At 57.4% G+C, this 25,966-nt stretch overlaps 1 protein-coding gene across 1 annotated transcript; it reads left to right on the forward strand.

Moving 5' to 3' along the window:
- The first annotated feature begins 904 nt into the window (after positions 1-904).
- Positions 905-19,408, forward strand: PRRX2 (paired related homeobox 2). The gene is made up of 5 exons (XM_046680240.1): positions 905-1,059; positions 16,469-16,575; positions 16,652-16,839; positions 17,451-17,629; positions 18,804-19,408. The coding sequence occupies exons 1-5, from the start codon at positions 905-907 to the stop codon at positions 18,937-18,939; spliced, it is 765 nt and encodes a 254-aa protein (XP_046536196.1). The 3' UTR covers positions 18,940-19,408.
- The last annotated feature ends 6,558 nt before the right edge of the window (positions 19,409-25,966 follow it).

A 25,966-nucleotide genomic window follows, 5' to 3' on the forward strand; every position in this document is an offset into this window, starting at 1 on the left:
AGGCACAATGCACCACAGACCCCTGAATAGGAGCTCCTAAGGCAGAGCTTCCCTCGGGAGCACCAGTGGGCTTGGAGCGTCCCCTCTGGGTTTAGGGTCTGATATGGGGTGCAATTCTGAATAAGGAGCCGTCTAGGAACCTGGCCAAGGGAAAAGGTGCACCCAATCAAATTCCTGGGGAGGCTCCTCGCAGCATCACTGCCCCCAGGTGCCTCGGTCGGAGGATCTCAGCTAAGGGTCAGGGGTGCAGCTTAGAAGTTCTCCGAGAAGGGGAGGGAGGGCGGCCAGGCGCAGGCACGTTGCTGCTATCTGTGGGTGACCCTGGGTTCCAGGTGTGTGCGTTAGCAGTGGAGGACGGGGCACAGCCCGGCTTAGTGCCAGCTCTGTGGCCTTCTCGCTGTGTGTCCTTGGGCGAGGGACCTCTCCAGCCTGAGTTTCTCCGACTGTGAAATGGGGATGGGCGATGGTAGCAGCGTGCCTGTCTCCTGGGGTTCTCGTGTGCCGAGGTGCGCCCGGCCCAGCCCTGGCCCGCGGGACGCGCTGGGCACGTGGAACTGCCTGTTACTAACCGGGCTGGGATTTGCGTGCCCTGGGTTTCCCGATGGGAAGGAGCCGTCCCAGCTCCAGCTCGGGACCGCCGGACACCGGGCGGGCGGGAGGGAGGGCGGGCGGCAGGAACGGGGGGGGGGGGGGGGGGGAGCCCAGCCCGCCGGCCCCACCCCGCCCCCCGCGCGCCCACCCCGGTGCCGCGCCCACCCTCCCGCGCGGGCGGCCGCCTCGCGCTCACACGGGCGGCGGGGCGGCGGCGGGCCGCGCGGGGCTGGGCGCGCCGACCCATTAACGTCTGTGTGTCTGGGCCGCGGGTCTGCGGCGAGGCAGGCGCCAGGGGCTCGCCTGGAACCAGATGTGCCGCGGCGCCGCTCTGGCCGCCACCGGCGCGGCGCGCTCGCACGCACGGGCTGGCGCGCACATGGCCCGGCCGGGTGGGCGGCGGCAGGCGCGCCTGGCCCGGCACCCCCTGGGTCTCCGGGCCGACCCCAGACCCCTGTGTGCGTCAAGGTGACCCCGCCGCCCCCACCTGCCAGCCGAGCGCCGACAGCGCCCCGCCCAGCCCGGGATGCTGGGCTCCGCCGGGTGGGGTCCGCCGCGCCCGCCAGCCCTGTCCCGGGGGAAGGCAGGATGGCCTCTCGGAAAGCCCAGCCACACCCCCTACAAGGGCCAAGGACTCTTCCCGCCCCCCTCCCAGTTTGTTTTCTTAAGTGTGTAAGATTTTTTAAAGTTGTGAGTCAGAGCTTCCCCTAAGATGAGGAGTTTGGGCCATACCGAGAAATGCCACGACGGGGTGGGGGGAGGAGGCAGGAAATGGGGAGCAAAGGTAGGGGGTGGCGGCTTTGAAACGCCTGGATTCGGAAAGGGGCTTCTCACCCACCGGGAAATACGAGGATTTCATTGAGGCCTGTCCCAGCTTGGCACCAAATCTGTGTCAACTACAGGAGGGTCCCCAGCCCTGGCTGCCAGTCAGCCGCTTGCCCCACTCTATCCCCAGGGCAGCTTTGGGGTGCTCTGCCCTTCTGGACCTCCTCTGGGCTTCTGTAAAGTGAGCCACAGAGCCTGACCCCAGGTCTCACCACGTGGGCTCTGGGGCCCCTGCAGGCCCACCCCCAGCCATCAGGTTAGGAAGGTGGGGAGGCAGGTACAGGGGGAGGGGGCACTTTGGTCCCACCAGATGGAGGCAGCATTGAGAGCAGAGAAGAGAGTAGGACACGAACAGGGCCGTGCTGTCAGGCCGGGCCAGCCCCGTGAGAGGAGGCAGCCTGACCCAGGGCCTGGGGCCTGCACCTTGGTTTGTGGCCCTTCCTGTGTTTGCGAGAAGAGAGTTTCAGAGAAAACCTTTGATGATATGTCCGAAGAGTGAGGTCTTCCTGCTGCCATTCCTCGTTCCTCAAATGGGAAGCTGGGATGCTGAGTAGGGGAAGGGGTGTCGGCCCCATGGACACCCACCCTGAGAGTCAATCCCCCTTAGGTGCATGTGGACAGGGAAGCCGCGCATCTCCAGGGCTTGGGCAGAGTGGAGAGGGCTGAGACCCGGCGGCCAGAGCTTGGCCGTTTGTCAGCGCTGCAGGGCGTGCTCCCTCTCGCATCACTGCCATCCTGTTGGAACCCTGGCGTGCCCGCTTCCCGGGGAAACTGAGGCCCAGAGAGGAGCAGTGACAGGCTGCAGATCACAGAGTGGGAATGCGGAAGGTGGGATTGCAACCCAGGCTCCCGAGACCAAGCTTTGGGCTTGGGACCGAATCCTCTTTGCATTTGGAAGCTTGAGGAACGAAGCGGTTTGTTCCTAACCTTTAGGAAGTAGAGGGAGCGTGCTGGACCCGGTTGGAGAGGGGATCATCAGAGGCAGCCGCCTGCCTCTCCAGTCCGGTCTGGCCACCCCTTCCCATCCAGGGCAGGCTCAGCAGGCGTGGCTCCAGCCCAGGGGCCCCCTCTTCTCCTCCTTCCCCTACAGGAAGGATGGTGTCCCCGTTCCTCTAGCCTCGAGCACCAGCAAAGCCCGGCTGAAGGGGAGGAGATTTCTCTGGCTCATGCTCTGGCCGCTAAATTTAAAAAACCCATAAACAAATTAGTTTCCACAGATAGGAGAGTCGGAATGTGGGAAAGCTTGCAACAGTTGACCCGATCTGTAATGCGTGAAGTCTTCACGTGTCTGGTGGGACAGAGAATTGGGCTTAGCTCCCCATCGGGACCCAGATTCCATCCGTTCATTCACGTATTGATTCATTCAGTGTTTATCGAGCACCTCTGTGCCTGGCTGAGAATAAAGAGGCCACTTCAGCCTGTGACTGGCAGGGCTTCCTGCCTGATCTGGCCCAGCTCCTCTGGAGCAGCCGTGAAGGACAGGCTCCCCAAGCACATTTGGGCAGTGTGTGTGGGCACCCGCTCTGGGGGAAAGGTGTCCTACAGCTGTCGCTGAGGAGCGGGACTTCAGTGTGCCAGGCACATGGATGCCCTCTGTGCTCTCAACCGCCGAGGTCTTCGCTCCACAGATACACACATGAGGCCCAGAGACATTAAGTGACTTGCCAGAAGGTGGCACAGCCAATATATGGCAAGTCTGGGATCTGAACCTAGACCCATCTGACTCCAAATAAATATACTCATGGCTCCTGCCATTTAGCGCTCCCCACGTGCCAGGCACTGTTGTGAGAACTCCACACATGTTAACTCGCTTATTCCTCACAACAGCCGTATAAGGGAGACCTCGTTGTCTCCACTTTCTAGATAGGAAAGCTGAAGCACGGAAAAGCTGTGACTTACTCAGGCCCATGCAGCGGCGAGGCTGGCACATAACCCCGCGCCGGCCGACTGTCCAGGCCAGCTCTGAACCATCGTGCCGGGTGAATCGCCTTTTACGTTTTTGTGGGGAGCCTAATCTGACTGACTTGGTGGTGAGAAAGAACCCAGAGGGTCCCGGCAGAGAGGAGGATGCGGTTGTAAGAACTTCCCCTGAAGGGGGTGGGGTTTGGAAAGCCAGTGGAAGGACAAAGAAATGAGGCATTTTCCAAGTGTTTACAATAGAGGAAAGTTGGAAGGGAGCTAAATGGGCGCCAGGAGGAGGAGTGGTTGAGCAATTTTGGCATCGCCACTGGGTGTAATGATGCAGCCACTCACGGAGGGGAAACAGGGAGGGTTTCGGAGGAGGTCAAGTGCACATCAGTCCCCACAGGGTCAGCCCTGGTCCAGGCCTCTCACAGCAAGAAGCTCCTTACCCGCGTCGTCACGTTGAATCTGCTCCGTGAAAAGGTGAGATAATAACAGTCACCAACATAATAGCTAATGTTGCTGGAGTGCTTACTAGGTCCCAGGTGTTGTCTAAGCACTTTAGGTACTGCTGTCCCCATTTACAGTGAGAAAACCCAGGCTCAGAAAGGGGCAGCCGCTTGTCCGCAGAGCTCATTTACTTGGTGCGTGGTGAAGCCAGGATGGGAATGCAGCTATTTCCAGGAAAGAGCAGTAGGACTGTGCAGGTTGTCCACTGCATAACTATAGGGGGCACCTGTCATACTGTCCTCTATGGGGATGGTGTTCCTGGAGTTGTGAAGTGCACAACCTGTGCAACCATACATGGTTTCCCTGGGTATGTCTGATCGCAATCCTAGACTCTTGATCAATGCCCCATCCAGAAAAGAAAATGATGTTCATGCACACCATAAGGGGTGGATACCTGTGGGCATGGGCCAAAAAGTCCACAAAAAATTAAACAGATATGCTGGCATGGTCGGACTTAGGGATGATTTTTCTCCTTTCCAGTGTCCTTCAATGCCGGTCTTTGCTGTTGTTCTTGCCTCTCCTTTGAAAAACAACAAGAAGAAAAATCGGGCTATCTAGAGCAGCTGTGTCGGATAGACCTTTCCGGAATGCTGAAAATGTCCCCTCTTCCTGCTGTCCGGTGTGGCGGCCCTCAGCCACGTGTGGCTCTTGAGCCCTTGAAATGCAGCTGGTGTGACTGAGGAGCAGGATTTCTATTTTTGTTTCATTTTAATCAATGTATTTAAATTTAGATGGCCTGCGTGCCACTAGGGGCTACCACATCGGACGGTGGGGAGCTGGCGAGGGGCCGGGTGTTGTTCGTGTCGAGCCGTGTCATCCCCAGTCTGCTGCCAAGGCCTGTGATTACTAAGCTTGTGGGTGAGGGAGGATCTGCGGCAGTTTCCCAGCTGGTCCCCGGCCGGCCGGATCGGAATCCCCCGGGATGGAGTGGGAATGCCCCTTTCCAACAACTTCCCGAGGAGTCCTGAAGCAACCGGCAGTGGACACCCCTGTGAGAAATCTGGATGATCCGATGTCAGCCCCTCCCCCGGGGGCCTCTGGGGGGGTGAAGGGGGACAGGGCAGTTCCCGGGGTCACGGGCGAAGGCGCTGGAAAGGCTGCCTTCAGATGTCAGCAAGGTGGTCCTGGGGGAGGGTGCCCTGTGGCGCCCCTCAGAGCAGAAACCCAGGACAGTGGGCGGGGCCCGCCTCCAGGGGAATTACGGCTCACTTTCATGGAGAATTTTCTGGAGCGAGGGTTGGCTGTCGTTTGAGGGTGTGACTGGGAACACGTTAGAGTTGTCACAGATGGCTGGGGGCCTAGGCTCCAAGTGTGCAGCCCGCCGGTGAGGCTGGCGGAGGCTGGGACGCAGACAGGCGCCCGCCCCACTGACACCCAGCTGGGCATCTTCAGCCTTGAGGCCCCCCCGGGGCCCTGAGCCTGGCGGGTGGCGTGGGCAGAGCGCTGAGGCTTATTCAAGTAGAGAGGGCCGGCCGGCTGAGCCACGGGAAATCAGAGTGGTCCCCACGCTTGCTTGCCCTGGCCCCTGCAGGTGCTGGCTGCTGGCTTCCAGAGGCCCAGGGGCCTCCAACGGGAGAGGAAACCTGAGCGGCGCTTCACCTTGGTCTGGAAATGGTTAACAAGGCCAGCTTTCCTCCGGGTCCCTGCCGCCCTGGGAACAGACAGATGGGACGTAAACCCCTTCCCCATCACAGCCTGGCTGTGTGACCTGGGTCGGTCACTTCACCTCTCTGAACCTCACTGCCCCGGTGGAGGACGAGGCTTATTAGCAGTGCCGTCCTCATTGTGAAGGCAGGGCTTTGTAACCCTGAGCCAGGCACGTAATAAAGTTCAATAAATGGAAGCCCCAAAGAAGGGCGGGGTAGCAGGAGCCACAGGCCCAGCTGTGCCGAGCAGAGCGGCAGACACCCTCAAGACAGCCCTCAGCGCCGCTGAGCCTCACACTCACATTTTCCGGCGAGCCTGGGACTCAGAAATGGGTCATAAAACCTCCAGCGATGCTTTAAAGGTCAGCTGCTCCGGGAACACAGCGCTGCCCCGAGCCAGGGGCGCGGGAGGTCCCGCCAGCCTCCGAAGGGGGCCGATGGGCACTGCCTTTGTCGCCGCTGCTCCCTGGGGTCCGGGGGCGGGGGCGCTGGCCAGGGGACCCCCCCCCCCAAGGCAGAACAAGGGCAGAGAGACAGAGAGGTTCTTCTGGGGCAAAACAACTGACTTTGCATCCAGCTGACTTTTTTTTTTTTAAAGATTTTATTTTTTCCTTTTTCTCCCCAAAGCCCCCCAGTACGGAGTTGTATATTCTTCATTGTGGGTCCTTCTAGTTGTGGCATGTGGGACGTTGCCTCAGCGTGGTTTCATGAGCAGTGCCATGTCTGCGCCCAGGATTCAAACCAATGAAACACTGGGCTGCCCGCAGCAGAGCGCAGGAACCCAACCACTCGGCCACGGGGCCAGCCCCTCAAGCTGACTTTTTAGGGTGGGGTCTCTGGACAGGATTCGGAGGGTCTGGGAGCCACCCCGCCGCCCAAGTTGCCGGCAAACTTTTGTGTGCGCCTGTGTCTTTGGGGGCGGGTCTGGAGAATTGCTCAGATTCCTCAAGGGGCTCACGATGGACGTAGGGGGAGAACCAGTGAGGCAGCGCCGAGGTTTCATTTGGGAAAACTGGCCGTGGGCATCCTGGTCGTCTGGAAACGGTCGTCCTGGAGAGCCTGGGCTGTTCCCCCTTCTCTGCATCACCCTGAGGGGGAGGAACAGGTCCCACCCCTGCCCCAGTGCACAGACGGTGAAGCCAAGGGCCCGGAGGGGACTCTCTTGACTGAGGATTCGGGGGAGGTCTTCCTCATTCGCTGATGCTCAGGGGAGGCAGTCGGGCTGCTGGCTGTTCCCCCAGCCATGCCCAGTGGCTGCGTCAAGGATGTGCTCCTGCAACCCCCCCCCCACCCCCCTGGGGAACCCAGGAGCAGGGAGAGAGAGCAGGAGGGGGAAGATGTGTGTTCTCAGGGGTCAGACTGCCGTGGACAGAACCTGGGGTCCCACTGCTTGCTGGGAGCCCTGGGCCAAGCCCCTGCCCCTCTCCAGGCCTCAGTTTCCCCATCTGTACATGAAAGGCTTTGACAGATGATTTCTAAGGTCCCTTCAGGTCTGACTCCTTGAGGAGACAAGAACAGGCCCCAGCCTCCAGAGCTGTTTGCAGGCTTGTTTCAGAGCCAAGGCCCGGAAACCGGACCGTCTCTGCCCCGGGCCGCCAGCCCTCGCCCTGGCTCCCAGCAGGTGCCAGCGGTGGGTCGTGAGGGGCCCAGGAGCTCTTAACTGGGAGGCGAAAGCCCACACGGGGCCGTGAGCAGCAGCTTCAGCCCGGTCTGGAAGTGGTTAACGAGGCCAGCGTTCCTCCAGATACCAGCCCTTTATGAGAATATAGGTTTTACAGTCAATCTGGCGTTTGGCCACCAACCTCAGATTAAAACCAGACGGGACAAAGGCTCACCCCCTTTAGACCCAACTTTGAGCAGAGGGCCCGTCTTCCTCCTGAACGGCTCCCTGACTCCCACTCCCTGGCACCCCTACCCCAGCCAGGTCCCCCCACTCTCTGGAGGGTGGTTTGGGGTCTTGGGGGTGCAGCAGGGGGGCTGACCACAGCCGCGGCCAGAGGAGCCTGGCACATTGACTGCCTGGCTCTGGTGTGAGGGCACAGGCGGTCGGGCCCCGGAACCCAGAGGCCTGGGGGCACGACGGGAGGGTGGGGGACCCCAGAGCCTTCGAGATGGTCGGCTCCATCTGGCCTTTGACCTCTCGCCCTTTGATGTGCCTGAGAAGAGGACACAAATGTTCTCTGCCCAGGAGCCTTGTCCCTGCTCCCTCTTGGGCCCAATGATCCCATTTTTCTAAGGCTCCTGGGCCCCGGGAGAAGTTGGGGCCTCACCCATCCGTGCCCCCCACTTCCCCTAGTGGGCCTGCTGTGGCAGCCCCCACATGGAGCTGGTCTGTCTCAAGACCCCGCCTTGTGGCTGTCCTCTCACTGAGGGTTTCCCCAAAGACCCCAATCCAGAGCAGCTTTGGGGGCCTCCCGGGCAGGGCTGAGCCACTGTCCCTCCCTCCCTGTCATCCCTTCCCGGCGTCCCCTCAGGAGACCGCCTTTCCTTGTCATTCTTGGCCACTCCAGTGTCTCTCTCTGCCCCTCCCCTTGTTCTGTGTTCTTCTTTCATATAGTGACAACTTGATCGAGATGTAATGCATGGACCTTACAATTCCCCCATGTATAAAGTGTACACTCCAGCGACTTTAATCTATTCAGTTCTAGAAGATTTCTAGAACATTTCATCACTCCACAGGGAAACCCTGCCCCTTTAATGATCACCCTCCAATTCCCCATCACTCCCCCCCCCCCCCCCCCCGCCCCTGGCGACCACTAGTCTACTTCCTGTCTCCGTGGACGTGCCTCTCCTGGACTTCTCTTAGAAGTAGAATCATACATTAGGCACTCCTGTCACTGAGCATCATGTCCTCAAGGCTCATCCACGTCGGAGCGTGGATCAGCACTTCATTCCTTTTTCCAGTCGAATAATATTCCATTGTGTGGATGGACCACATTTTGTTTACCCATTCGCCAGTTGGCGGACATTTGGGTTGTTTCCACTTTTTGACTATTATGAATAATGCTGCCAGGAACATTCATTCACAGACAAGTTTTCGTGTGGACACAAGTTTTCGTTTCTCTTGCGTGTGTGCTCACGAGTGCAATCGCTGAGTCATATGGGAACTCTGTGTTGAACATTTTGAGGACCCGCCAGATTTTTTCCCAAAGCGGCTGCACCATTTGACATCCCAACGAGGCTTCCAGTTTTCCACATCCTCACCAACACTTGTTATTATCTGACTTTTTGATTCTCGCCGTCCTAGTGGGTGTGAAGTGGTATCTCGTTGTGTTTTGATTTGCATTTTCCTGATGGCTAATGATGCTGAGCATCTTTTCATGTGCTTATTGGCCATTTGTATATCTTCTTGGTCTGTTCAGATCCTTGACTTATTTTTAATTGGATTATTTGCTTTTTATTGTTGAGTTGGTAAGATTTCTTAATATTTTCTAAATACAAACCCCTTACCAAATATGGGGTTTGTGAATATTTTCCCCTTTCTTTGGATTGTCTTTTCACTTTCTTGATTGTATTCACAAAACTTTTGATTTTGACAAAGTCCAATTTATCTTTTTTTTTCTTTAATCGCTTGTGCTTTTGGTGTCACATTGAAGAAACCGTTGTCTGGCCCTTTTGAGGGTAAAGGGAATGGCTTCCAAAGTTGAGACTTCCCATCCTTTTCTGAAAAGAGCCATTCCTTAAATTATATAGTCATTCACTTGGAAATATTTTTGAAACCAAACTTCTTGCCCAGTTCTTGGGACACAGCAGTGACAAGGCAAACTCAGTCCCCACCTTCCTAGAACTTAGAGTCAAATGGAATAGACAGGCATGAAGCAGATAACCCAAACAGAAGAATGACTTAATTACAGATGTGGGGGGGGGGGAAGAGGGCCTGGGAGCCCGTGACAAGGAGACCAGGACAGCCTGGTCTAGGGGCTGGGAAAGCCTCTCATGGCAGGAAACTTAGGCTTGGACTAAAGACTGAGTAAGCGTTAGCCAGGCAAAAGGGATGCAGTGCTCCAGGCAGAGGGATTAGCGTGTGCAAAGGCCCTGAGGTGAGTAGGAAGTTGTGCTGTCTGGCAAGACAGATCCCCTTGGCACACTGGCCCCTCCACTGGGATTTCTTGGGTGATCCAGTAGCCCTCTGGAAGTGTGTGAAGCACACCACATCCTTTGTGCATGTAAGGGAGTGGCTCCAGAACCTAGAGATACCCAGACGCATTGCAGCTGCCAAGGTTTCAGGCGACATGTGGGAGCCTCCTCCAGCCTCCAGGGTCAGCCCAAGCCTGCTGTGGCCTCCTCGTAGCCCCACTGGTCACTGGGGGCTGGGAAGGGGTGCAAGTGTGGTAGTCCCAAGCTCTTCATTCATTCTTTCATTCATTCATTCACTCAACACTCAAAAAATATTTGTGAAGAGTTTCCCTTGGGCCAGACACTGTATGGGTCCCAGGGAGACAGAAAAGAGTCAGTTCCAGTCCCTGCTCAACAAATGGCCCCACATTTAGCATCCAGTGTGACAGAGCTCTGATGGGGGATCTGGGATGGCTTCCTGGAGAGGGCCTCCTTCTGCTGAGACCTGAAGATGTGCCGGGGAGAGAGGAGAAGTTGCATGCCCAGGAACGGAACAGGCAGGGGTCCACAAGGGACAGGGTGTACATGTCCAGCGTGAGCACTGACATCAAGGAGCCCGGGAACCTGGGGCAGCAGCCCTGAGACCCCCTGAGGCCCAGGCCACCAGGGTGGGTGACCCCATCCAGTGGAAAGAGCCAGAAAGGCCCCGGAGAGAAAGGCTGCATTCTGCTGTGTTCATCCTCTGATTTGCCCAGCGCTGGGCTGGGGCCGGGGCTTCCTCCTCCCTCCTGTACCCCTGCTGAGTGGCCAGCAGAGGTGTAGCAAGAAAGGGAAGGGTCTGGGGTTTGTCAGGGGAGGGCTCTCACTTGCTGTGTGACCCTGGGTAGGTCCTGGCCCCTCTCTGGGCCTCCCTCCGTCTTCTCTGTGAGGCAGAGACAGCCCTGCCTGCCCCTCTCGAGGTGGCTGGGGGCCTCCAGGGAGGGGATGCTGGGAAGTCAGCCTGTGTGATCTCAGTGGAGGACCCCAGCCCCTCCTTCCTGCCGGAGCCCTGGTCCCTGAGCGTCCTGGACTGAGGCTGGCTTGGCCAGAGATGAAACCAGCCCTTGGAGCACTTGCTTGAGATTCTGGCTGGGGTGGGGCTGGCCATCGGGGGAAGCCTTCTCAAGAGGGCTCCAGGGACCTGTTTCTCTTCCTTCCTCCTCCCTTCTGTCCTTCCTTCTTTTCTTCCTTCAAAGGTGGCTGGCCTGACTTGGCCCCAGGCCTGCCCCTGGCCCCGCCCTCACAGATGTCACAGGCTGGGCAGCCTGCACGCCTCCCCTTCCTGGAAGCCACCCCAAGCAGACTGCACTCTGTTCCCAGCCCCGCTGGCCTGCGTGCCCCAGAACCCCAGCAGAGCCCCCACTCCAGAGATTCTGCGGCTGCCTTCAGCATCCATCCTCTCGGGTGTTCCGTGCACCCTAAGCCCCTGAGAGGCCCTCAGAATCCCACTGCAGGGGGACGGGGCGGGCTTGGGGGTGGGGACCCTGGGGGCCAGCTGCTGTGCTGAGGTCGTTAAGAACCTGGACTCTGTGCCGATCTGCAGGTTCAAATCCCACCTCCAGCCTTTACTAGCCACATGGCTTTGGCATGTTTCTCAACCCCCTGTGCCTCAGTTTCCTCATCTGTAAACTCAGGCTAAGAGCCCCCATATAGGGTTGTGGTGAGGGTTAAATGAGATAGTTCCAGTTATTGCCGTTTTCCAGTGAGATTCCGGAGGCTGGGAGGGGCGATGGAGTTCAGCCACAGAGACTCTGCTGGTGAGCCGGCCCACCTGGATCCTAACCCGGGACCGCCTGCCTCCTTAACCACTAGACTGCACTGCCTCTCACTTCTTACCTGGGTGGGGCGAGAGGTCCCCCTCCAGTCTCCCCTAATGCACTGATGTCCTCGGGGATGCCGCCTGTGCAGCAGCTAAGGACACAGTTTCCAGAATTCCTGTCTGAGCTCTTCTCCCCGGGGTCCCTCCAAGGAGCCCAGATCTCTACCAAGAGACCTCGGCGGGCTGGGAGTGGGGAGCCGAAGTGTGTGCAGCCTCTCCACGCCCCCCACCTCCACTTCCTTCCTCAGACTTTCCTGGCCGTAAGTATTTCTGCAGCCCCGAAGCTCCTTTGACCAAGGCCCAGTGTTAATTTGTTAAATCCACATCAAGGTCCTGGGGACCGCTATTTATTTTTGAGAACGTGTTGGCAGAGATCACACTGGGGTGGGGGGGCGGGGCTACTTATTTGGTCAGAATAAATGCTAATTAATAAAAGTTATTTATTTGGGTTGGAGCTCGCCGCGGCCCTGGGGTCAGGCGCAAACTGACTATTTGAAGCAAAAACAAACAGAGTGTCTCTCTCCGCAGCTTGAGAAAGGCAGAAACGAAGAGGCTGGGTTTATTTGTCTTAGGAAGAATTTGCAGTTAATTCCCTCCAGACTATTTAGACCCTTAAATTACATGGAATAAGAAAAACCATGGGTGCAGGGGAGGCGAGCCAGCCACACTTGATCATTTGGCTGAGAGCAGAGATTTTAAGCCTCAGCCCGCAAGTCAGCCAAATAAATGGTATGTGTGAAATAATTTAATGGCAGAAAACTGTGCGCCAGTCATTTTTTTTTTCCTTGTAATGTAATCGAGGACGAAGTAATTTGGGTTTTAAGGGAGGGAGCACGTGGCAGGGCTCCCCCATCTGCATACGTTTATCCCTACCCCCCATCCAGGCCCTCACAATAGCGTGAAAGTGGAGGCGGTCCCAGGCTTTATTATTTTTAATCTCAGAGAAAAGCAGAACTTTTATTGAGTAAAAGGAAACTTTGGGCACAATCTGACTCGGACAGAGCAGGCCCCAGCACTGGCTGGTCTGAGGCTTAGTGAGTATTTATTTATTTTCCAAATGCTTTAAGGCCAAGCGTGGAGCCCCCGCAGAGATACACACACGCCCACCACAATGCATTTGTCAGAGGTGATTCAGGAACTTGTGGTAATAAATATCCAGCACATCCGCTGGGGAGCAGAGGCCCGCCCCAGAGCCCTGGCTGAGTCCAGAGCCGTGGGTTCGAGTCCTGGGTCACCTCCAAGACGCTGCCTGCCTCTTCCTCAACCCTGGCTGCCCCTCCCTCAGCCTCTGCCCACAGCAAGGCCTGCAGACCCATCTTTCTTTGTGGGCTGGCGTGAGGGGACCCAAGGACCAGTGAGTGAGATCCTTATCTTCTGGCGCGAAGCCGTTTGCGCACAAGCAAGCATGTCTCGCACAGTTACTAGGCTCTTGGCACTAAGTTAAGCCAAACCGCTCGCCGTTACTTTGGGTTACCTTGGGCAAGCCACTGTCCCTCACAGCTCCCAGAGATGAGGTCTTCCTTTAGAACAAAGAGGTACTCAGGGCCGGACTTCCCATGGGCTGGGTTGGAGACCCACGGGCATTTCCGCACCAGCGAGATGACGTGAGTCTAGAGGCCCCGCTCCACGGCGCCTCCCAGAGCCGGGGCTCAGAAAGTGACAGACCCCGGCATCACTTGCCCTGGGAGCAAGGCGGATGAGGGAGGAGACCCCTCGGAGACAGGCTCACAGCCTTGGTGGGCTGCGCCTTCTGACCAACAGAGATTCCCATCCCAGTTGACCAACCTTGGGCCAGCCACTCTCAGAGCCTCAGTTTCCCTGTGTATGAGATTGGGGAACAGCTCATGGGGCGGGTGCGAGGAGCCAGTGGGTGGAGGCATCTGGAGCGCTTGGCACTGTTCCTGGCCCAAACCAACTTTTGTTGAGCTCATCCCATCAGAGCCGCCTTCGGGGGGGGAAGGAGGCGAGAGCCGAGCCCGGGCCCCCGTGGAGCCCAGCTGGCGTCGGGGTGGGGCCGGGCCTGGGGCTGGCGGGCGGCTGGCGACAAATGCCTTTGCGTGAGGCTTTTGGCTCCAGGTCGCCGGGCGCGGGCGAAAGAGGAGTTGTTTCTTCCGGCGCCCACTTGGCGGGGCAAAAGCTGCAAAATGGTTTTCATTTCAACACCCTCAGTTGTATTGCTCAGAAAGGTCCGGAAAAGTCTCCTTTTTTGGCTGAAATGCCTCCTGCGTTGGGTGTGTGCCCAAGCAGCGTTGCCTGACGGGGGACTGAAATCTGCTCTGCGATGGCTGGTGTTCCAGAAGCTTCCATCCCGCTTTCCGGCTATTGATCACCACCAGGTTTTCAGCACTCGGACCCTTGTTGTTTCAGTTTAAGGTTTCCTCTCGCTCAAGGGGCTGGGGGGTGGAGAGGCATTCTCATCCATCTTCGATTCTTCTTGGAGGAGAAGGTGAGGAGTGAAGCCTGAAGCCAGCTCGTGTGGGGCCACTCGGTGTCCCCTGCCACTGCCTCCCCCACCCCCACATGTGTCTCCTGTGTGTGCAAGTACTTCCCAAAGGGGACAAAGTCCCAAATAGACTCCTGGTGATCCGTCTAAAGCAAGGTTCTCACCTCCAGCACTGTGGATATGTCTGACAATCACACGTGTCTCCAGACATCGCCACATGTCCCCTGGAGGCAAAATGGCCCTCAGTTGAGAACCACTGGTCCAAACCCAGCTGTAAAGTCATCTTTTTCCAGGTACCCTCCGCTTCCTGCCTGACAACCCCCACCCTCCCCACCACCAGCATTTACGAGTCTCAGGGAACACTCGAGCCTCAAATTGAATCAGTCGGTTGCTCAAGAGTCAGTAAGCCCTGCTAACCTGGGAGCTTGTGTAAAAGCAGGGGTGCAGTGGTAGCCATCGCTGGGCCTGGAATGTTCTAGAAGCTCGGATGAACAAATGCCCGACACTGTGCAAAGAACACAGGACCTATAGAGGGCATGTGTAACTGGGGAGCAAAACTGCAGGTATGGATGAAATCCAGAAAGTTGACAGTATGCTCTGTTGACCAAACTGGGCGTGACAGGCCTTCCCAGACGCCGCTGGTGGGCAGCGTGATGGGGGAACTTGGCCACATCGAGCGTTTTACTCATTGGCCCAGCAATCCCACTTCTAGGAATCTGTCCCTGACATGCACTGGCAAAAAACAGAAAATCATGTTTGCACGAGGCTGTTCCTTGTGCCATTCTTTTAGTTGCAAAAGATTGGAAACACGGCAAGGGGCCATCAGACGGCTCCGGGTGAATAAGGCGCGGTACCGTTGTACAACGGGGGCTGTGGAGCTGTGAGAGGAACCTGGACGACCTCTGTGCCCTGCAGGGAGGGTCCTGGGACCTACTGCTAAGTGGGAAAAAAGTGAGGTGCAGGATGGTACATGGCATGCTACCTTTTGATAAAGAGGGGGAAAAAATAGACATACTGTATTTGCAAAAAGCAGTTCTGGAAGGATAAACTAGTTTAAAAAGCGAGTTCCAGCAGGTGGAGGGAGGGAATAAGAGGGAACATAGAGTATGGAAAACAACCCAAATGAAGGAAGTTAGGTTTGTTGTACCGGGATGGAACGGCATCGGGAATATTATTAAATAAAAATAGGCAAGTTGAGGCAACAGTGTTTTCATCAGGACCCCGTGCTTGTAAATTTTTTAAAATGTGCATTTGTAATCTTGTACGGCCTGGGGAGCGGAGCTGGGGAGAGGGGAATATTTCGTTTTACTCTTTTCCCTTCTCTGGTGTTTGAATCTGTTACTGTGACAAGCAGTGATATTCCTCTGTTATTAAAATATGCATTTTTCATGAGAAAATCAGCTCCAGGAGGAAGCGCTGAACTGGGCAGTGTTGTTGCTAAGTGCCGCGTGCGTGCAGCGGAGGGGAGGGGGTCCCACGAGGACCCAGGGGGTCGGGAGGGCTCCCTGGAGGAGTGGGCAGCAAGCTGGGCCCTCGGGGATGAAGGGTCAACAGCTCTGCTCCTGGATATAATTTAAATGTGGCGATAGTCAGCTGCCCGCCCTCCAAGCTGTCCCCTCAAGGGACAGGAAGTGTCCTGACGGTGTCATCGCTGGCAGAGTCCCCTGGACGCCCTCACCTGAGCAGCTAATTCTGCACCACAGGCCGGCACAGACCCTTGAACAGCTCCCCCGCTGGGGTTCACCCCCCGGTCTCGCCCACCTCTTGCGCCTTGCCTCGAATGCCTTCCCTTCCTCCCTCCGGTCTGACTGGAGAACTCACGTGCATCCTTCAAAACCCAGTTCAAGCACCACCTCTCCTGAGGAGCCTCCCCGATCATCTCCCCGTTGCCCACCAGAGCCGAGCATCCTCCCGCGCCCTGGCAAAGCCCTTATCCACTGGCACCGGATGTCTCCTTCTGGGGCCTGCTGATGAATCCACCCGATTCGTCTCTCGCCAGTACCCCGCACAGCCCCAGGCACACAGAGGTGCTCCGGGTGCTCAGACATGCCCTCTTGCATCGCTGGGCCCTCTGGAAGGCTGCTCTCGGCAGCTGGCAGGTGTGGTTTGGTGAACAGGACCAGGACTCTGGTGCCAGATGGTGGTTCCAATCCCTCCTCTAGCAGTGACTTACTGGGTGCCTGACCTTGGGCTGGAGACCCGGGCCTCGCTGGTGCCGTCCTCTATGCGTTAGGCGTGATGAGACAGCAGCCACGGCCCATAGGATTCCCATGAGCATCCGGTGTCTGTGGGGCTAAAAAGCCTGCACGCAGTGGACCCTGAGAACTGTGACTCTTACTGCTCTTTATTATGTACTGTTATAATCAACAACAAATATCCATGGGGTGGTGGGGGTGGGAGGATGTTTACCATGCCCCAGAGCCTGGGCCAAGTGCTGAGGACACTCGCGTGTCTCCTGGGCCCTCCCTGACCGGGTCAGTTGTCCCTCATGGCAGCAGGTGCCTGTGCCCTCGCTCCACAGGACAGGGGCCTGGCTGTTTTGTTCACCATTATATCCCCACCCCCCAGCTTTGCGCCTGCCCCATGGTAAGCGCTCCGTACATGCGTGTTGAAGGATGAGCGAAGGAATGAATGAAGGAGTGAGTTAAGGGAAGCGCTCCTGCCCGGGGGGCCGGACCATCCGTCTGCAGAGGGAGACCCCAGAACAGCGCTTAGTGCTGAGAAGGTGCCTGACTCGGCACGCGGTACGGCGCCCTCGGGCAGCGGGCGCTGGGGCGCCACGTGCCACCTCCCCCTTCTGACCCTCGGGCCCCTCCGCAGGCGAGTGTCCCAGCCCGGGGCGTGGCAGCGGCGCCAAGCGGAAGAAAAAGCAGCGGCGGAACCGCACGACGTTCAACAGCAGCCAGTTACAGGCGCTGGAGCGCGTGTTCGAGCGCACGCACTACCCCGACGCCTTCGTGCGCGAGGAGCTCGCCCGGCGCGTCAACCTCAGCGAGGCGCGCGTCCAGGTGAGCGCTGGGAGCGGGCAGCCACCGTCCCCCCAGGGTCATGAAGGTGCCAAGGGGAGGTGTCCTACGACTAAGGAGCGTTGGAGGCCGGGAGGGCTGAGGGTCAAATCCGAGCCCTGCCACTTACTAGCTGTGTGAGCTTGAGCAAGTCACTGAACCTCTCTGTGCCTTAGGTGGCTCTCTGTAAAATAAGGATCACGTGGGTCTCTTTTGTAGGGTTCTTATGAGAATTAAAGGACTTGATATATTTGTAAAGAGCTTAGAGCAGTGCCTGGCACAAAGAGTTGTGATAAATAAAAGTCATTTTAAAGTGTTCAGCACCCACCTTGTGCCAGCTGAGCTGGGTGCCCGGTGCTCTCCTTGCAGCCTCGCGCCCGCTCTGTGCTCATTTACTCATTCCTTCATTCACTCACTTGCCCTTTTCCCCAACACATCCCTACCCCACAGCAAGCACCATTTATCACGCCCACTTGACAGAGCAGGAAACCAAGGCTCAGGGAGGTGAAGCTGCCAGTCCAGGGTGGGTGGCAGAGCCGGCATACACCAGGGTCAAAAGGACTTGGTCCCCTTTGCAGCCCGCTGGCCCTGCTCACCACTCCTTCCACCCGCAGGTCTGGTTTCAGAACCGCCGGGCCAAGTTCCGCCGAAACGAGCGGGCCATGCTGGCCAGCCGCTCGGCCTCGCTACTCAAGTCCTACAGCCAGGAGGCCGCCGTCGAGCAGCCCGTGGCTCCCCGGCCCACTGCCCTGAGTCCTGACTATCTCTCCTGGACAGCCTCGTCCCCCTACAGGTGAGAGCTGGGACCCCCCCCCCCTGCAGGCAGGGAGGGGCAGCAGCCAGGGGACCCCATGGGGCCTTTTGGGGCCCAGCCTCCTTTGAGGATCTGAAGAGAGCCGTGAATGGTGCCCTTTGGGCCTGGGGTCCATCAAGTGATGTGTGGGTAAGTGTGAGTGTGTAAGGATATACGTGTGTGTTGCACGAGTGTGAGCATGCATGCACAACTGTGTGTGCATTTCCACATCGACTTGTGCGTGTGAGTGTGCTTGCGTGTGTCTGTGAGTGCACAGGAGTGTGTGTGCATACGTTGCACACGAATGTTAGCGTGTGTGTGCGTGTGTGGAGTGGCGAGAAGACAAGGACTATCTGAGGAGGAAGGAAGAACCCCGTCACCTCGAGGAAGCGGAGACCCTAGAGGAGGATGTCTAGGCTGGCACAGGAGCCCCAGCACCCTGTGTGGACCCTCCAAGCGAGAAACTGAGGCTGGGAGGGCTGAGGGAGTGGCCTCCCTGTCCCGGGGGCCTGGCAGGGGCCCAGAGCCAAGTTCGGGGGCACTTTTGCCCCAGTGAAAGCTGGAACGGCTCCGAGGTGGCAGGGCAGGAAGAGGGAAGAGGGGCGAGGGAGCCGTGTTTCTGTACCCCACAACTCCAGGGGGTGCTGTCCGCCCCTTGATCTGTGTGAGCAGCTCTGCTGGAGCCATAGTCCGGTCAGAGGCGAGATCCAGCAGGTCAGCTTGTAGGGTCTGAGTCCTAGTGACCCCACGTTAGCCTCACAGCTCCCCCAACTCCCTCCCTGCCTCGTCCTTCTCTGGGCAGGACAACGACCAAGAGCATCCTTAGATGCAGGTGCGTGTTCATCCCCCTCCATCCTGCTGTGCGCCAGGCCCAGTGCAGGCGCCGGGGGTGAACAGGACCTAGGCTCTGCTCTCGGGAAGCCCCTGGTCCAGCAGGGAATGCCCACAAATGCACAGAGGCGGCTCCGTGTCCAGTGCTGACCGAGGGCGCTCTCCCTCCTCCCCAAATCCTGCAGCCAGGTCACCCCCACCCTCAGGGGTGGGCTTCCCAGCAGAGCCAGCTGAGGAGAGGGGCAGGTGGAAGAGGCTGGGCCAGGACTGACGGCCAGCAGTGGTCCGCTCCGGGCAGCATGCCAGCCACACCAACATGTCCTTGTGTCTTATGTCGCCCCAGCACAGTGCCACCCTACAGCCCTGGAGGCTCAGGGCCCACGACCCCGGGGGTCAACATGGCCAACAGCATTGCCAGCCTGCGTCTCAAGGCCAAGGAGTTCAGCCTGCACCACAGCCAGGTGCCCACGGTGAACTGACGGCCGGCCCCGCCAGGACCCAGCTGCCCCCTGGCCTCACAGCAATGACAAAGAGGGCAGACACGCAGGAAAGTGACCTTCTTCTGGCCCCCGCCCCCAGGACAGGCTGGGTGGGCTCTCCTGGCCCCTCTCTCCGGCCCGGACTCCTGGGCCTCGAGAAGCTGCTGAGATGCCTGGAGCCCAGCTCAGCCCCTGTCCACGGCCACTGGAGACTTCGGCCCGTGACCCCTGCAGGGGTTGGGCTGGAAGGTGGAGCAGGAGCTCGCCGAGGACATCACTTACTTTGTGTATTAAAACCAAAAAGCTTTGTCTTTAAAAAATAAAAAATTTTTTAAGCCCCAAAAGGTTGTGGGAGGGCAGCTAAGGGCAGCAAACCGATTACAGGCCATGGCACGGCCAGCTGCCCTCCTCTCTGTGCCTTCCTCGAAATGTAGTCCTCGGTCACCCTGCAGAGCTCAGGGGCGGGGATGCGGGGGGTGAGGGAGGGACAGACACCTGCCCTGGACCCCACGGACACCCAGGTGCTGTGTGACTCTGGGCAGGACCCCTCCCCTATCTGTGCCCTATAGGGGGGCAAAGTGGGTGACCATGGATTCCTGGACTGGCCAGCGGGTGTGTGGGGCATATGCTGGAATTAAATCCCTTGCTTGTGGACGTGCAGGTGTGGGACCCTCTGGGCATTTGACTGTGGAGGGGCCTGGGCACATGGCCCAGGAAGTAGGGTGCAGAGTGGAGGTCCTGGGCGGCTCACAGGGCAGAGGAGTGGTCCTGACAGTCACGTCCATTGGAAGACCTCCCAAGTCCCCCCACCCAGCGTTTCGCAGATGGTAACTGGGGGTGACAGAGGACACAGGTGCCACCAGCTGGTGACATCATTTATGAGGAGTCTGCCGAAAACGGTGGGGTGAGGGGCAGTGTCTGAAGCCAGTGCCCTCCCCCTGGCCCCATGCCACCCCTTCTGAGGGGCACACCCTCCAGGGGAGGTAAGGGATCCTTCTGCTAAAAGTAACCTCGCCCAGCCCCCAGGAAGCAGGCCAGTACTCCCCGCCCCCAGAGGACACAAAGATGGTCAACCCCTCCGGAGGGGCAGCCCTGATGGTGACACAGCAATGACACCCTTCTGGAGTCGACAGGCTGGGCCTCTCACAGTCCCACAGTCTGCCCTGCCGGCCCCACATTAGGGTGTCTCCAAAATGCCCGTGTTCCCACACAAAGGCTGCCTCTCCTGGGCGACCTCAAACAGGCCAGAGCCACATGACAATCCTTGCATGACAGACGGTCCCCATTTTTGTTTTAGAAAGAATGGTAATTCCTAAATTCTTCCTAAACACCCATGAATGGGGCGTCCCCCCTCCCCCATTTCACCCCGTTATTCTTCCCGTGCTGCCTCCGGAGTTCCACCATGGAAACATGGTTCTCGTGGGGTGAGCGTGGCCCTCTTCAGATGCGCCCGGGGAAGGGTGACCCACTCGCCCTGTGGCTTCCTTGTGGCTGGACGGTTGGGACTCTGGGCAGCGGGAGAGTGTGGGCACTGATGAGCGTGAGGGGGGCACAGGCTCCAGCTGAAGAAGGGGTGAGGGGCGTTCTGTGAGCTGGCTCGGGCCCCACCTGCCTCGGGGGCCAGAGCAGGGGAAAGACCTTTGCCTGGACCGTGGGGCCAGGGCCGGGGGGCCTGGGGGGCAGCCAGAGCTGTGCATTCTTGCTCAGGCTGGCCTCTGCCTTGGGTAGATGCTTTCTAGCCTCCATTTCCCATTCATTCACTGAACAGACACTATGAAACACGTGCTGTGTGTCACAGCCCTATGGAGACAGCAGAGAACTGACACAGGGGCCCCAGGTCCAGAGGCCAAACCAAGCACAGGGGGCTCCAAACCCAGTCTCAGGCATCTAGGCAGGCTTCCTGGAGGAGGTGTCCTGGGAGGAGCAAGAGTTCACTAGACAAAGAGGGGAGGGAGAACCGTATTTCTGGAACAGCGTGTGTGAAGGCCGTGGGGCAAGCCAGAAGCTGTCTCTTTGGGCCCATGGGGACAGTTCCAGGCCGGATCTCCTGGTGCAGGATGGGCGGCTTGTGTGGCCAGATCTAGAAGTTTGCATGTCATCCTGGCAGCATGAAGGGGATTTGCTGGGTGGAGGGACCCAGCCCCTGGGCTTGTGTGGAGGCAGAAAGACCCCTGGGGAGGCTGAGGCGGAGGTCCAGCAGGAGGGGCAGCAGTGTGAGCCAGGTGGGGACGGAGTGGGTGGGTCTGGGGTGTGTTCTGGATCCAGGAGGGGCGAGGGTTGATGACTAGAGGATGGGCTGCAGGAGAAGGGGGCGGTCACGGGGCCAGGATTTGGCTTAGGTACATGGAAGTACCCGGGGCCTAGAGACCCTCAAAGAAGACCTGCCTGGTATGGGAGTCAGGAAGATGCTGGCTGCCCTTCCCCCCAGACAGGAGTCGGGGCCATGCCGGTCTGGGCAAGGTCCCCCCGCCCAAGGAGCTTCCCCACTCCCCCCATCCTGGGGATTTGCACCAGCGAAGGGCTGGCCCATGGGGCCCAGAGCAGTGCCCTCGTGGGCAGCCAGAAAGAGGGGCCTCTTTCTTCCCCAGAAGCACTGAACTGGGAGCGAGCGAGGGGACAGGCCGCCCAGGTCCCTGGCCAGTGCTCCGGGCTCAGAGGCAGGCAAATCTGGTCTTTTCTATTTTCAGTCCAGGCGGAGGGTGCCACGAAGCATGGCCAGGCTGGGGCGGCCTGCAGCAGAAATGGGGTCACACTGGGCGGGGGCTCAGGCTGTGAGCCTGGAAGGCAGCTCCCAAGAATGCCAGCTTTGGAAAAAGCAGGGCCCGGTTCCCACGGAGGCACTGGCCCTGCCGTCGGGCCGTGAGGATGTCAATGTCACTTCCTCCGGAGCGCTCCAGAGAAAACAAACCAGCTTAATCGTTTACACATGCGGCTCTGAGAGCTGAGGCGGGGGCAGGCGGCCCTCCCTGCAAAAGAAAACCTATTCAAGCACCGCTGTCGCTATTGTGGCCCTAATTGCAGGGCTGGGTGGGCAGCCTCCTGGGCACCCGTCCCGGGATATAACTTTCCACGAGGATAAGGTGCCCAAGGCCCCATCCTAGGCTGGAAGAACTTGGAATCCTGCTCTTTCCGCCTCCTTTTGCCTCTTTGGCCAAGCAAGCTTGGAAGAGGGCGTTGTGTGTGTCTGCTTCTACTTTTCATTTGAAATAAAGGGACTTGAGTTGAGAGGTGCTGGCACCGAGTCACCCTGCAAAAACAGGGGCTCTGGTGTTCACGGGGGAGGAGCCCTGGCTAAGGGGTGGAGTTTGAGGAAGTCAAAATACCCCCCATCCTAGGGCGAAATGGCCTTTCCCTGCCCAGAGAACCTGACACATGCAGTTCAGGGGCTCTGCCCCCGTCCCTTCGGTGCCCACACTCCTTGGGAGTGCCAGTGGGACCAAAGCAAAATGGCGCCCCAGCTCCCGCAGCTCTGCTGCCCGCCCCTGGAGGGCGCTGTGGGGTCACTGTCAGGCCTGGAGCTGGGGGAGCACCGCTGGCTCCCCACCCGCACCCGGATCACCAGAGAGCCCCAGGCTCTTGACCCAGCCTTCCTTTGAAAGACAAAGAAAACAAGCAAATCCCCAATCACCAGCAGGGGTCACAGCACAAAAATGAGCACAGGCCTTCGAGAAAATGGCCCAACAGCCCTGAAACCGTTGGCATGCTTTCACCCAGTGATTCCTGCTCTAAGCCCCACTTTCAGAAATAATCCATAATCGGGGCAGGCGGAGGGAGCCGACATGTCCCAAGATGTTTATCACACATTTCATGCACACAGTGTAAAAATCTGAGAAGACACAAACCAAAATGTGAATAGTTTAAATTTGATAGTGGCTCACAATCCACTTATCTACGTATTTTCTGTGATGTAGCTGCTAACTTCAGAGGGAAACAAGAGCAGTAGCCCAAGGTAATAGTCTCCATCCAGAAGGAGCTCTTCAAAGATAAAGATGCGCTTTCTTCCCTTCTCTGTCCCCCGTGGGGGACAGCACCTGTTGGTAAGGGAGTGGCCCCCATCCAAAGATCACTACTCCGCTGTTTTTCCACCGTTAGTCCTCCAGATCTTGAGGCTCTGTGGTCAGCAGTAACTCCCGTCTCTATCGCAAGTGCTGAAAAGGGCGTATTTGAGAGCCTCTTCACTCTTAGCTCCCACCGCGGGAGAGGTGGGGATGGACTGAGCTTGGGATACGAGGGGTCAGGAGGGGCACTTTGAACTCAGAATGAGAACTCGAAGGAGAGGTGGTGTGTAGGCATAATTCTAAGATGGCCCCGGGATTCCCACCCCGGGGTGGCCACACCTTTGTGTTGTCCCCTCTGCTTGAGTGTGGTGGACGCTCTGACTTGCTTCTAACCAACAGAATGTGGCAAAGATGAAGGGATTTAGCAGATGTCATTAAGGTCCCTAATCAGTAGGGCTTGACTTAATCAAAAGGGAGATCGTCCAGGGTGGGCCTCACCTAACCAGGTAAGCCCTTTAAAAGGGAGTCCAGGTCTTTCCTGAAAGCAAGGAGATGCTCTCTCTCTCGCCTGGGAAAACAGACAGCCATGCTGTGAGCCGCCTGTGGAGGGGTGGCCCCTAGCAGCTGAGGGCCTCAGACTTCAACCGCAAGGAACTCAGTTCCGCCTACAATCTGAGTGAGCTTAGAAGAGGACACTGAGGTCCAGCTGGGACCTCAGCCTGGTGGGCCCCTGACAGAGGAGCCCTGTGAGACCCCGAGCAGAAGACCCAGTGAAGCCTGACCTACAGAAACTGGAAGATCATAAACAGATGTTGTTTTAAGCTGCTACGTTTGTGGCAACTTGTTGCACAGCATAGAAAAGGAACACAGGTGGCGATGGAACATGGACCTGCACCTTGAGCTTGGCCTCCCTCTGCCAGTGGGACACCCAAAGAGCCCCCAGGCCCACTACAGGGCAGACAGGAAGCTTTGGCTCAAATGATCTGCCAGGCCACAGTAACAGCCTCCTGTTTCATCCCCTTTTGGGCCATTCTGGTCAAGCTGATAGACTGCCCTAAAACAGCTTTGGTCCTGTCCCTCCTCTGCCTAAGGCCTCCTATGGCTCCCTAGGGCCCTCCCAGGCCAGGTGTGTGAGGCTCCACCATCTAGCTCTGCTTTCCGTGTTCAGCCTTAACCCCCACCTCTGGCCCCCACCCTAGATTCTTCGGAAAGCCCCGACAACTCAGTGCCCCCTCCCCACCGAGCTCCCTCTTCCTGCTGTCTCCATGCAGCGACATCCTCCCCACCCAGCCCCTCTCTGCCAGTGAAAGTCCATGCCACATTATAGTGTCAACTTTAAAAAAAACGAGTTAAATTCTAGACAGCAGATGCATCAGCATGTCTGGGGAGATGTGTATAGTTTGAAAAAGAGTAATTCAATGTCATCATTTTATATTTGGAAAATGGAAAGAAAAACTCTATCATTTTCATCATTCAAACTTTAAAAAGTGAAGCGACTCAAAATCTTCTTGGCTGGCACCGATACCCAGAGCAGCAACCGTTATCTCACGGGTGGCCACACGGCAGGATTGCATGTACATACGAGATCAATATATACATCTATATTTTTAATATGCATAGATATATATAAATATATTATGCATATTAGCCAGCCCTGGTGGTCTAGTGGTTAAGATCTGGCTCTCTCACCACCTTGGCCTGGGTTCATTTCCCAGTCAGGGAATCACCCTCCGTGTCCTGGTTGTCACACTGTGGTGGCTGCATGTTGCTGTGATGCTGAAAGCTGTGTCACCAGGATTTCAAATACCTGCAGGGTCACCCGTGATGGACAGGTTTCAGCAGAGCTTCCAGACTAAGACAGACTAGGAAGAAGGACCTGGCCACCCACTTCCAGAAAAAGTGCCCATTCAGTGGAACAGCGTCTGATAGAGCCCGGAAGGTGAGAGGATGGCGCAAAAGAACCGGGCAGGTTCCGCCCTGCTGTCCACAGGGTCGCCAGGAGTCGGAATTGACTCAGCAGCACCAACAAGAATATCATATTACATATAATATTCACAATAAAAACCCTGGCAAGACCCAAGCGTACCGTGAACAGTGATGGTCTCGGGATGTCAGATTGTGGGTGGTCTCTATTCTTTGTACACACACTGGTAAACTTCCCTACGTGGGTACTAAAACTTGACAAAACTCTTTTAAAATCCTATCTAAATTGGAACCATCTTTTTGAAGGACAATATATGCCACGAGCCTTAAAAACAAGCATGCCTTTTGGCCCAGTAATTTGACTTCTAGAAACGTACGCTAAAGAAATGGACGTGCGCAGAAATTTATGTACAAAGATGCCCGGACAGCGTTTCTTATGCTGACGTGGCCTGGAAACGCAATTATCCAACAACGAGGGCGGGTTAAATAAATGATGAGGGATCCAGGATGACCGGACGCCAGCGAGCTGTTAGAGTTCACGCTAGTGACCATCAAATGCCCTGCGAGGAAGTGCGGATGGGTTATTAAGGAGAATCTCAAGAAATGACAAAGAGCCAGTCTGAGGTGTTGCTGGGCGACTGTGAGCCCCTGAGCACAGACGCCACCCACATCTGTGACGCACTGATGTCTCCCCAGTGCCAAGAAACCCTCGATAAACATTTTTTTGCTGTGGAACTCCATCCTACATAAAAATAATGCTGACTCCCTCTCTCTATTCTGTGTGTGCAAACACACACACACACTTCACACACACACATTCATTATACACACCAGTCATTCACTTCACAGAAACGCCCCAGGAGCAGGTGCTCTTCCAAGACCTGGGGACACGGGCGCAGCAGGGAACAAAAGACCCAAATCCCTGTGCCCTGGCAGCGCGCATTCTAGGGAAAGAGACGGACGCTGAGGAAGATAAAGATGGAGTGGGGCCTTATGAGAATGAGGCCTCCCTCTGAGTGGGCCGGAAGCCACCTGAGGGCTCAGCACACAGGAGAAGCTTCTGGCTCCGTGCGGGGGGCCCGGGGTGGATGCAGGGGTGTGGTTGG

This window comes from Equus quagga, chromosome 1, assembly GCF_021613505.1.
Source record: "Equus quagga isolate Etosha38 chromosome 1, UCLA_HA_Equagga_1.0, whole genome shotgun sequence".
NCBI lineage: Eukaryota > Metazoa > Chordata > Mammalia > Perissodactyla > Equidae > Equus > Equus quagga.